The 13,670-nt window shown below is 39.7% G+C and overlaps 1 protein-coding gene across 1 annotated transcript; it reads left to right on the top strand.

Annotated features, from left to right (window-relative positions):
• The first annotated feature begins 6,516 nt into the window (after positions 1–6,516).
• LOC113018502 (zinc finger protein 239-like) lies at positions 6,517–13,561 on the top strand. Its single transcript, XM_026161569.1, has 3 exons — positions 6,517–6,897; positions 7,939–8,041; positions 11,832–13,561. The coding sequence occupies exons 2-3, from the start codon at positions 8,024–8,026 to the stop codon at positions 12,789–12,791; spliced, it is 978 nt and encodes a 325-aa protein (XP_026017354.1). The 5' UTR covers positions 6,517–6,897; positions 7,939–8,023; the 3' UTR covers positions 12,792–13,561.
• The last annotated feature ends 109 nt before the right edge of the window (positions 13,562–13,670 follow it).

The following is a 13,670-nucleotide window of genomic DNA, read 5'->3' as shown; positions in this document are numbered from 1 at the left end:
TTCCTCTCTCCCTCTTTGGCCTGACAATCATAACCAAATAGATTCAATTAGGTGATAAATTAAATTTAATATATAAAAAAAATTCTATTAAGATCACTAACAAAAGTCCTCTCTCAGTCTACTTTAACCAAAGGCAAATAACCAAACCACATGAACATCTAATAAAGATATAAATATTGAACACTGATCCAACATTATTCCTGATTGACGGATCATTTGATTTTACACTTTTACCTGAATGTGGCTCCTTTTTTTGAAAAAACTTCCTCATATCCATTATGAACCTGGCTGTGTCCCTCTGCACACACACACACACACACACACACACACAAACACACACACACACCACACACACACAACACCAACACACACACACACACACACACAACACACACACCAGGAGTTATAAGGTTAATGGGCATTCAGTCAGTTAGTATCCATTTCTAACAGGACAGTGGTAACAACAGCAGGCTACGGACAATCTAAAGTTCTAGATTTTAATGGCTGTATACATTTCAATGGGAGCAACAGACGGTCAAATGTCGCTGATTTTATTACAGAGCAGGACGGATTGTAGGGTAGCAAACATCGTGGGAAAACAGTTTTCAAACTGCAGTTACCTGGTGTAATGTATTTCAGCTAAAAAGAAACATGGTCTGACTCCTACCAACTATATAGAGTAAGAGGTTAATGCAGCCAACATGTCCTGTTTTAAGCCAGACACTTACACCTCCGCTCCGCTGCGTCTCAGCCACCATCGCTCTGGCAGCAGGAGCTGGAGCCAGAGCAGGGGAGAGGCGAGCCTGGAGCGCAACCACTTTGGAGGGGGGAGGTTATCTACTTTTGTTTGTTAAACAGTGTTAGCGTCTCAACCAAGTCTGTATGCTTTTATATTTTTAGTAGTGTGTCAGCACAAACAGCACAATATTGTCACAAAGAAAGAAATCTTTGGGGTGCTTTGATTTCATTTTGGGGGTGCTGAAGCACCCCAAAATGGGCTAAAAATCGCCCTGGTTGTACTTGCGTCTTGGTTATTGCCTATTTTCTCAATTCTTATACTTAATTTAATAATTTCTTTTTTTGAGTTTTATTTTAAACTGGTTATATCACTACTGACATTTATTTCTTCTTTTGAACTCATCCAGAATTTAACTCCCGTCTATTGAAATAGACATCCTTTTCAAAATGATGTCTACTCTTTGTAATTTTAAATTCCACTTCCCTCTAAAATTATACCTCCCTCTCTTTCTAAAGAACCATTTTACTTATTTTGGGATTTGGGAGTCACCCTTTCCTTGCCTTATATAATTGCACTGTTTTAAACTTACCAAAATCCTGGCAATTTTTAATAGCTTGCGTCCTAATAAAGAAGTGAGTTTGTGTGAGCCCTAAAATAAATTTTAATAAAAATATGTATATGATAGTTAAATATGTAGTAATACTAAACCACTTATAATAAAGAAGATTTTAAATAATTTTTTAGTATATTTTTTTAAACTTCTTATTTTAATTATTTATTAATTAATATATTATAAGGCTATTATAAAAAAATTTAACCCCTCCTATTTATTAGTCCTAAGTGGCCCTTTTCTGCATATGATTAAGGTCTGAATATTACTTTTTAATGTATTTCCCCAAACCGCTACACAATAACTCCATGTATGGTAATGCAAAGCACAATATACACTCAACAATAAATATAAACGCAACACCTTTGTTAAGCTGCTCCCATTCCCATGGATGGACTATGAGACCTAAATTTCATTCCAGATACACAATATAACCATCCTCCCAAAACAGTGGTCACAAAATCAGTCCCAATTGTGTGGTAGTGGGCACACCTGCCATATTGAGAATATATCCCATCCCACTCACAGTGTGTGCCACATCAGGATGCTGATTCCTGACATCAATGAGTAGTGCACAGGTTTAACCGTCAGACGCCACAACAGAAGGCACCCTGGAATGTGCAGTTTTTTTGCGCTATGGGGGTCTGGGGACCCAAGAAACCGTCAGTATTGGTGTGACACACATTTGCCTCATGCAGTCCAACACATCGTCGCATGGAGTCTATCAGATATGGTCAATTGTGGCCTGTGGAATGTTGGTCCACTCCACTCAATGGCTGTGCGAGTTGTTGGATATTCGTGGGAACTGTACACGCTGTCGTATACGCCGTCAAAGCACATCCCGAACATGCTAATGGGTGCATGTCCGTGAGTATGCTGGGCATGCAAGAACTGGACAGTTCTCAGCTGCCATCTGCCTGAACAATGTGAACCTATGATTCTGGCTGTGTGGTTTACACGAGGTCTGCGTTGTGAGGCCGGTGGAATGTGCCCTGCCATAAGATTCTCTGAAACGCCTGTGGATGACGGCTTCATGGTTGAGAAATGAACATCTCAATGCACGGGCGACAGGATCTGGTTGACATTCCTGCTGTCAGCATGCCAATTGCACCGCTCCCTCGATTGCTGTGGCATCTGTGGCATTTTGCTGTGAGACAAAACTGCTACATTCCAGGGTGCCTTTGTTGTGGGCAAGTCTGATGTAACCTTGCACTACTCATGAATGTCAGATCAGCATCCTGATGTGGCACACTGTGAGTGGATGGATTATCTCAATATAGAGATGTACCCACCTAACACATTTGGACTGATTTGGTGACCACTGTTTTGGGGGGATGGTTTTATGATTGTTGTAATCTGGAAATGAATTTTAGGTCTCACGTCCATCCCATTGGGGAATGGGAGCAGTAACAAAGTGTTGCGTTTAATATTTTGTTTTGAGTGTAACATATACAATGTTTTTCCGTATCCTAGAAATTTTTTACTTTCCCCAAGACAGCAATGCCCCGTGCTAACTTTCCCCCTCGCATAAGTGATGTGGATTTCCACAGCCTTATGAGTCTAGTGATCAACACCTAGAAATTTATGGCATTAACCCTTTCTAGATATATAATTATCGACCACAACAATTTCAATGTGAGTTTTTCTATAGTTTCCGAATAACATAAATTTAGGTTTTATTTAAATTTAAGGACAATTTTTTCTATCAACGCGCTTCTTTAATATCTTTAACTCCTGTGTGATCACCTCAAAACCTGTTGAAAATTCCAGCACCTGAACAAAGTATATTGTAGTCATCTGCAAAAAATTGCAACTTTAGTATCTTCGATACTTTACAAATATTGCATTTATAGTACATAAATACATTTTCTGGACCCATACTGATTCCTTGAGGTATCTCCACATTCAATATCCATCAATTAGATTTAGTCATTTTATTTGTACATATTGCTGTCGATCATCACAGTAGCTGTTTATCCAATCCAGTATCCCCACCACACCCCTGAACCATATTTTTCCAGTTTTGATTTTTAGAAATTTCGTGTCAACCAGTGATCAATGCTTTTTTCAGGAAGTCTAGAAAGACTCCAGTGCATACATCTTGTTATCCATACATTCTTTATTTTCTTCCATTAAAATTCCATTGCCAAAACTGCTGATCTATTTATTTCAAACCGATACTGCAATTTGCCCACAAATTCATGTTTTCCACAAAAGCTGTCAAATCTTTTTAGAAATAGTTTTTCCGTACTTAGAACACTGGGAGAGTTACCGCCACTGGTCCTTATATCTTGTAACAAATTGCTTTTCCCTGATTATAAGATGGGAATGGCGGGATGTTGGTACAACTTTCTTTTTTTTGTGAAAAGACCCCTTTCGAATGGAAATGACAAAATTAAAAATATATTGTGCGGTTTAACAATAACACCAAAATTCTCTCTTTACCATTACCATATCAGATATGAGACAGTCAGTACTCGTTTTGGTCTTAAGTCTCACTGACCATATCATGTATCTCCTTCTCTTCCACTGATCCTAAAAAACATGAGACTTGCATTCCTTTCATGTTCCCCAGTCTCCTTTCTATCATATTCAACCTTTATTTCTGCAGCCAGTTTTGGCCCTATACAAAAAATTCATTTGAATCCATCTACCTACTTCGTCATTTTACTAAATGTTTTGTCCCAGAGGGAACGTGAGGAGAAAGTACAAGGTCAGGAAGAACCAGGTAAGCAAACAGACAGGGAAGTGACAGGCACAACAGAAACTGTTAAACTGACAAAGAGAACAAACCTGATTTTAACTCACAATCTGGAAGTTGTGTTCTCCCTATATTAAAGCTGCTGTACAGAATCTGCTAAACAAACTGGGTTGGAACATTTTGACCCTCTTTAACAACATTCCAACATAACATTATCATTGATTGGGGAGATTAAAATCAATGATATATTTTTATGTGGTTCAGCCACAACTCTACTAAAACCTCAGCCAGTAATAGGTAGGCCAACCTTTGGACTGTCCAGTTGTCTGTATGACTGCCGCAGTACGTGCATCACATTTGCACACTATCAGAAAGTGCCAAACAGCCCTGGTGGAGTGAGGAGCTGTAAAGAGAAGCAGATGCTCTGTTTATATTCTAAAAATGTTTTAAGCTTGTTTCAAAGATTCTGTACTGCAGCTTTAAATGTTTTCCAAAAGCACACATACACTTATCAGTGTTTCTCAAACCTTTTACAGTGTGTACCACCTGATAAAATGTCAAGCTCTCCTAAGCACCACTATGAAAGCATGAAACTCATAAATCTTACAACACAAAATTAGTATCTGCAGTAAAGATTTTTTCATACATGGTATACATTCTACCACAGGCAAAGTTGCCTCCATTTTTATAGTTTTTATTAATATTTTGTAATAATTTATTTGTAATAATTTATTCTGTTTCAGGAGTGTTTTTATGTGTCTGTATTACACATTATACACATTAAAAGTGAATCTCTGTCCAAAAAATGCACTCAGTTTACTTTTTACTCACTATGAGCGTCATTCATTATTCTCCCCAGTAATTCAGGTTAGAAATGTTTTTTGGGGGGGGCGGGGGGGGCTGGGAGGAGATGTTGGCTGTCCGATTGGCCTCCCTGCTGCTGTGGAGCCTGGGACGGTCTGCTTGCCTCCACTCTGGGGGGAAGGGTAACATCTCTTGGGTCTGGGTTCTGTTTCCCCCTCTGGGGGCGAGGGTACCTGGACTCGGGGTGTAGAGTATGTTTGGGGAGTGTGATTGTGTGTACATGTCCATTTATGTCAGTCCTTACGTTGGGTGAGTGCTGAGTGTTTGTATATGTGTGCATGAGGGTGGGGAACGCATGTTTGTGTCTGTGTGTGCCTGTTTGTCTGTGTCTATATGTCAGGTCGGGTCTTAGACTCCACCTCTTTGGGAACTCCCAGGTCCTCCAAGGCCTATCTCCCCTCACCACACTCCCTGCCGGTGACTGATGCCCTCAGGGGTCGGTGCATTGGTGGTTCTTGGTGTCCGGGGCTGGGCGCTCAGGTATGTACCGGCTTCATGCCCTGGGGGACGGAGCTATGGCTCGCTACATGCTCTTGCAGACCATTACATGTGGAAACCATTTGAATACAAGCGCGCTGATCCACACAGGTATGCACACGCGTGTTCACTGTTCATAGACTTAAATTACACCTTTCTTGGCTGCTACTTCAAAGCACATTGTGCGCTGTCTGTCCTGCGTGCTGCACAACAACATTGAATATTTAGTATTTACTGCTGTTTACACTTAGCTAGATTAATGCGATGGTGTTGTGTTTAGTATGTTGCTTTGTTTTTTTTTTGTGCTTGTTTTCTATTCTTCTCTCAACAGGTGATCCAGGAGATTTTTATTTTTTTTCCCCTTTCTCACTGTCCCTCTCCCCTTCTGTTTTTCCTTTCCTTCCTCTTTCTCTCTCCCTTTCCTATCTCTCACTCATGTCTGTCCCGTCTGTAACATCTGAAAATAAAATATAATAAATAATAAAAACAAAGGTCAATCAAATGGACCAATACGGCAATGCCACGATGATCCATTTGGCAAAGTAAATCCACTGGGTATCCTTGTTGGTCTTCAGACAACAATTCTGATGGCTAAAGAACCAAATGGGACAGGCAAAAAAAAAAAAGGAAATGTTTTTTTTTTATTCCAATCCTTTCTTCTTTAGCAGCATTTAAATAACCTTTATCAGATTTGATGGTTTTGTTACAGACTTTTCAAGAAACTGTTTTGCTTTTCTTTCACAAATGTGTGGATTAAATTGTTAAAATGTACAAAACAGTGATGTCGTGTTTTGTGACGAGGACCCAGGCACAGAGAGATTGATGAATTTAAGAATCTTATGATTTAATAAAGAAATTTGCAGACTTGCACAGAGATGGTAAAATTGATGACTGATAAAGGAGATGAGACAGCAGACGATGAGGACAGGGAGGATGCAGGATGAGTAAAGTGTATCTTAGCTGGCTGGGCAGCTCTCTGGGTGCTTAGCACCCCCAAAGCTCTGATCCTAGAATCGCCCCTGAGTCAAAACTGATGTTTATTTTCTTCTGCAAATTAGCAAATCTAAATATAGTTTTAGTTGAACATGAGAAAATATTTTTTTGCGATGTTATGTTCTAAGTTGAAGGCGTGGTATACGTTTTTGTGGTTCAAATTTAGATGATGAGGACGTAAACCTGAGGGGGCTAAATAAGTATATACTTCTGCCTACTCCTTTTCAAACAACTGCATGGAATGATTTTATGAAACGTTGGTGAATGTATATGTTTGAAATAAAAAAAAGCACTGAACTGAACTAATTCTCCGTCCTTCCATAAAAAGGTTTACTTCAGTTTTTTAAATGAGTCACGTGGTACGACCAACTCGCGAGGCCTCGATACATCATCAACACAAACTTCCACTCGCAGTCCGAAGCCTCGCCACGCCGCGGAAGGATAAACCGCACATCGACTTCACCGGTGTTCTGAGAAACAGGAGCAGCCTCGCATCCTCGTGCTGAGCCGGAGGTAGGTAGCACGCACACGCCCCCATTCCTCGTGTAACGGGCACGCACGCACGGCACAGTGGACACAAACTGAGCTCAGACGGGAAACGTGTTTTTTTTGTTTTTTTTTAAATTTCCCTGGTGGAAGAAAAAAAAAAACTCGCGTTAAATAGTGCCACGTTTGTAAGGAAACAACGCTCCGGGGGAACAGAAAATTGTGATGCTACCATACTTGTGGGGACCAGTCAGTAACGGGGACAGTGTCTGTCCCCACGAGTTAGAAGCTACTTTTGAGGCTCAAAATGTGGTTTTAGTGTCAGGGTTACAGTTAGCATTATGTCAACGAGATGGCCTCACTAAGATATGAAAACGAGTGCGCGCGCGTGGGTTGCTGTGACCTCTGACCCTTAAAGGAGCGGTGTTTTCCTGCTGACCGTACAGGCTGTAACTCTGACCTCTGTAAACTCAAACTAGGATCACAGAGATGTGTCTGAGTCTGTCGTCTGTGTCAGGTCTCCACACAGCGCGCACTCTTTGACAGTTTGACGGTTAGCTCTTAGCTCAGTGCAAGACAAGCAGCTTCTCCACACCAGTTTGAACCGGTCAGATAGACGCACACTGTGCTATAAACTGAGCTGCTAAGAGAGGTCATCCTCTTTTTAGAAGCTGGCTGCAGTTAACTGCTTGCAGGCTGTGGTTTCCCTAACAAAACTACAAGTTCACTGAGTCATCGGCTGATTCGTTTCAGAATAAACGACCTATGGGTGTGAAAATGTTTGAGTGTTTAAAATCACAGTGAACAGCTACAAGTACAACACTTTAAATCAACTCCAGAGTTTTTTTTTACCTGCTTCCTGTATTCCTACAGTTCTTAGACAGTCACACCATTTTTGTACACAGTGAAGTTTATATAAAACATTAACATGTGACTGAAGTGCAAAGTTTCAACTGTTATTTAGGGCGTTTAACTAAACTGTGACATGAGGCGTCTCTTATTGTCAGAGGCTCAGAAGTCACTGGATAACTGACATAAATAATCCAGCATCTAAATCTTATTTCACAGCTCACAGGTGGAGGTGACGTATCTGAGGAGGGAGGAGAGGAAGGTTGGCAGAGGTCTGGACCACTGAGGGAACAGAAGCAGCAGGATGGCTTCACCCGAAAAGGTGCCTAGAAATAATTGCTGTAAATAAAAAAAAGGAGCATTTTCTAAGTTAAGCACGGCAGCGTACGAAAAGAAACCACATGACGAAGCGCTGCTGCTTGCTGAGCCTGAGAGAAGCGAGACAAAATCTAGACTTGGAGTTTGAAGAATTAGTGGCTTCATGATTTGTATTTTCACATGAAATAAATAACAGAACAGCTTTTCTCAGTGGAGCGTGCTCTGGACCTGAGACTTGTTTGTAGGGCTGGACGATGGAGAGTTTGTAACATATACTGATTAGCAATGAATCAGGAGTATCACTCGACTTTTATCTGGGAAACTTTCTGTAATGTCTCTGATAACTGACTAATAACACACTAATTAAACAACATTGCACACTCAGTACTCTTACCAGGCAAAATAGCCAACACCATTTTCAGTGTGCCTGCAGGGAAAGAGTTTAAAACCAGGACAAATAAAGATTAGAACAAATTAAATAATAACACTAATGGCAGTTTAAGTCGTGTAACTCTAGCCTGTGAATCATTCAAGCATAAAATAAGGAGGTAATACAGGGATGTTCCATAAACATCATTTGTTTTCATTTCTTTAGTCAAATCTATGAAAAATGCCAGAGAAACAGTTTGACAGCATACAATATAGTATTTTGCGCCAACAATGTGATTTCCAAACAGCAGTTAGCTGAAGGGTGTCATTTTGGACACGAGTGTTTCTGGGAATAATAAAACATAGATGACTTGTTTTGACAGCATTTCATTTGGATATTTACTGATCTTAAAGTATATATGATCAAACACAGCCGAGCATTTTAGATGTTTAGTAGAAACCTTTTACTCACCTTTCCTGTTTCTTCAGTTTTTGTTCTACTGCAGAATATTTTTAAGGTTATCTGCTATAAAAAGTCAGGAAAATCTCCTTCATGTTTTTTTGTTTTGTCCTCAGTTACTTTGACACAAAGACATCTGCTGTGATGCTCACACCTCTGATGAAGTCTCACACTGTCAGTACTGATAAATGATCAGAACTATAATACTTCTGACTGTCTGATTTTAAAATTGAACCGAATCGCATCGGGACCTTGTGAACCTGAATTGAATGGATTATAGAAATCAGTAACGATTCTCACCCAACAGAAGTGGATGTAGCTCTGGGTAAGGATGAAAAGATCACTTTTTCGTTAAGTTAAGGCCTGATCTGTCTGAAATTCATAGCCAGTGCTCTGACACGGAGCCATTAAGCTTTGAACGCTGAAAAAGCACTGCGTATCCAAAAACAAAATTATATGTCGTGATAAATGCACTGCCCAAGTGTCCCCTCTCCTCACTGCCTTCAGCGGCAGGTAGCAGCAAAGATGATGATGATTAAGTTTAACATTGCCAAAGCACTTTAAGCTCGAGCACTTTTTCAGTAACTTATCTTTCTTGTAGATCTGTGCTCCAAATAAAGAACTTTGTGTTCACAAGATTGTTAGTTAATCATCATTACAAAAGATTGAAAAAGCATGCTGTGAAGTTTAAGGTTTACTAGGCCGTGTTTTGAGTTTTGTTTGAAAAAGAATAGCTTCATATAAGAAGAAAATATATATCACATATGCAGGACACCTTAAACTAGTGTTTTTAATTAAGCAGCAAGGCAGAACAAAATCAGGGCTGTATCAAGACGCGAGGACTAAACCCCAATTCAACCAGAACTGAACATATTTGTTAACTTTAAGAGTAAAGAGAGAAACTATCTGTATTTCTTAATTGTAAATGGCACCAAATTGTATTCAAAACTTGAGCCACACTCATGGAGCTCCACAATCCTTTTCCTGGTGTTTTGGTTGACATCTCTTAATTTTCCCATGTCAAAGAAACAGGCTCTGTGTTTTGCCTTATATGCATCCACAGCTGTGCCACCAATTTACTCACATGGACTCTACTAACCTATCAGAAGCTTCTTCAGCTCAGAATGGAGTCGTCTGCAGTTTTCTTATTAATTAACAATAAACTTAGTGTATATGTACTCCTAAATATGATGAAAGTGATAAAAAAATAGAAGCTCTGTCTCTCTTTATTCTGACATTAACTAATTCAAAAGATATTTCAATATTTATTTATCTAAAACAAAAGTTTACTCTAAATTGATGTTTAACAGTAAAAAAATGTTTTTATGTTTTTTTTTTTTATGTTTTTTCACTAAAGTGTATGTAAATATCTGGTTTCAACTGTGAATATACTGCTGTGTATTGAAATTCCTCTTGATTTGCATAGAAATATATTGAACAACATCCAAAGCATAATATATAAAATTTCTAAATTATTAACTAACAATCTTGTGCTTAAAGTGCTTTGTCAATATTGTAGAAAATGTTAAACTTAATCATCATCTCGGCTCCTCTGACGACCTGTTTGCTGCTGCATGCTGCTGAAAGGCAGTGGGGGGAGGGGACACTTGAGCATTTATCACAGCATATAATGTGTTTCCTGGATACACTGTGCTTTTTCAGCATTCAAAGATTGATGGCACCATGTCAGAGCACTGGCTATGAATTTCAGACAGATCAGGCCTTAACTTAACAAAAAAGTTATCAATCGTTCTTTTCATCTTTTCTTATTACCCACAGCTACATCCACTTCTGTCAGGCCTAGGCTGCTCATAGGGCTGGGTATCATCACTGATTTCTATAATCCATTCGATTCCGGTTCTCAAAGTCCTGATTTGATTCAATTTAGCCTCAGACAGTCAGAAATATTATAATGAGACTTCATCAGAATTGTGAACATCACAGCAGATGCCTTTGTGTGAAAGTAACTGAGAATAAAACACAGAAAAACATGAAGGAGATTTTCCTGGTCTGGCTTTTTATAGCAGATAACCTTAAAAATATTCTGCAATTTTGCATAATTTTAAGAAGTTTAAATTTCTTCAGTATTGAACAGCAGAAATTAGGCTTTCTTGTCCGAGGTCATTGAAGTGAAAAAAGAAAAAGACAGCGCTGTAAACAACAGTAGACTGGTGGGTAATAAGCAAACAAATAATGCAGAAAACAGAGATTTGAGATTGGAAACTGTTCCTGAAGTACACACAGAGAGAGAGCTGTGCAGGAAGTGTGATTTTTATCGTGGCGGAAGCAAAACAGCAAAAGTCAGAGGGAATTCATGACGACATTGATCAAATGTGAAGCGCAGTTTGCTGCTTCTTTTGCTGCTGGCTCTGCAAATTTTGGTTGGAGAGAGGCAAAACCTGCAGCTCAGAATCAGCGCAAAAAAGACGTAAACACAGCGTGGACCGGACACATCAGGATCGCTAAGCGTGTCCGTCTACGGGCCGTCGGGTGAGAAAGCCAAGAAAGACAAAGCTGATTCTGATGCGTCCACTCTGTGTTTACGTCTTTGTGTGTAATCCGTTAATGAATTGATATCGCTTTATTCAAGCTACTCACCTCTCTCTTCCACCTGCACTTTCAACTGGACCATGGCCAATCAGAGAGGTCCCGCCCCTGACTATCTCTGATTCGTTTAGTCCATGATAGGGGCAAAATGTGTGTCTGTTGTTGACCACACGGAGAGTTGCAGAGATTTTTTTTTTTTGTTACCCGAACAGTTGGTCGCACACTCCAAAAGACCCCGGGTTTCTGAAAAAACAACCCGGGCTTAAGCCCAGTAAGCCACCCCCCGCTCCGCCAATGGTGCTGGCGCACCAGTGCAACCATGGGAAAAAGTTAGTCTAGAGCCCTGCTGACTTCTGGAAGTGTCACCATGTTGCCAGTACCTGAGTTATAATCTGTTTTTGTTTTTCTGTTGAATTAGGACAAGACCGGCAAAGAAATGTGGAAAAAACACAGATGTCAGCAATGCCAGAAGGCTTTTCACAACCTGAAGCAACTAAAGAGTCATCAAAAAAGTCACACTGAAGAAAGACTGTACAGCTGTGATCAGTGTGAGAAAACATACAAAACAGTACGCACGCTAAATGTTCATAAGAAAATGCACAGTGGAGAAAAACCACATATGTGCCAGGAGTGCGGCAGTGAATTTATCTCATTGAGAAACTTATCGACTCACATTCAACGGTATCACACTGGAGAGAGACCGCACCATTGTCAGCAATGTGACAAAGGGTTTGTGACCCAAGGAGAATTAAAGAATCATCAGAGGGTTCACACAGGAGAAAAGCCCTACAGCTGCAGTGAGTGCGCGAAAAGTTTTTCATGGCCTTCGAGTCTTTTCTATCACCAGCGCATCCACACTGGGGTGAAACCGTTCAGCTGTGAGGAGTGTGGGAAGAGTTTCACTCAAATAGGTACTTTAAAGGTCCACAGGAACATCCACACAAAAGAAATGATTTTCTCCTGTGAGCAGTGCGGTAAAGATTTCTCTTCATCATCTAACCTTAGAAGGCATGTTGTTATGCATACCGGAGAGAAATCACACAGATGTGACCAGTGTGGGAAAACATTCACCTTGAGGGAAGACCTGAGACGCCACACACGTATTCACACTGGAGAAAAACCATACAAGTGCAGACACTGCGACAAGACTTTTAGTTCACAGACTCAGCGCACAGTACATGAACGCATCCACACTGGAACGAGACCGTACAGCTGTGAGGAGTGTGGGAAGAGTTTCACTCAAATAGGTACTTTAAAGGTGCACAGGAACCGCCACACAAAAGACATGCTTTTCTCCTGCGAGCAGTGCGGGAAGGTCTTCACTTCTCGTGGCGCATTTAATTATCATAAAAGGATCCACCGAAAGAAACAGCAATAATGTGAACTTTGCAGAAAAAGATTTGAAGGAATACAAAGTCACTGCTGTACTCTCACTGAAAATACAACCTGAAAGTGTAAAAACGCTGTAAACAAACCTTCATTATGCAGTTGTTATGTCAACATACTTCGTCTTTCCTGTTTGCTTGTTTTAAAAGATGTTTTTGTTGTTGGGTGCTTTATTTCATTAAAAAATGAATTAATTCTATAAATATCATTATACATCGATCTATAATTACTTAACTACAGCTTTCCAAAGTGCTGTCTTTTATATGTCATACATACGATTGTTAAAAATGGCAGGTTTGTTTGAACCAACAGATTTCTTTTAAATGAAGCAGTTTGTCTTTCTAAGAATATTTTATTTGTTTATTACTGTGAGTTTTGTTGTGACAGAAACATCATTTTCTTGAGGTTTTCATTATATGACACTTGCTATGTACTTTTCTTTGAAACATGGATGCGAGTTGTTTTAGGCACATCGTTCAGGCCTATATCATTATTGTGTTTCTGTTGCATCAATAGAACTTCGTTTTGAGGCAGCTAAAGTTGCAGATGTTGCAGACTTTGTAAAGTTACTTTGATGTTAACAAAGTTTTACACAAACTGATGTGTTTGTTTAAACTGTTTTTGGAGGTCCAAACATGGCCGACCGAAGTGTTCGTTGTTGATACAGTTGCTGAAAATGATTTGTCATTAGGACTCAGAGAGGACCTAACTTCTGCTGTCAGTGACGTGAAAATACTGACTGCTGATGTTTGTCAGGGTTTGTTAACTTACAGCAATGTTGATAATAATAATAATAATTTTAGGATCTTGCGTTTAAGTTTTTTCCTTATTGGCTGCTGTCCAGTCATTTCTAACATGCACTGTTACAATG

This window comes from Astatotilapia calliptera, unplaced genomic scaffold (assembly GCF_900246225.1).
Source record: "Astatotilapia calliptera unplaced genomic scaffold, fAstCal1.2 U_scaffold_90, whole genome shotgun sequence".
NCBI lineage: Eukaryota > Metazoa > Chordata > Actinopteri > Cichliformes > Cichlidae > Astatotilapia > Astatotilapia calliptera.
Note: the sequence above shows the minus strand (reverse complement) of the source record. Positions and strands in the feature narration are given on the sequence as shown.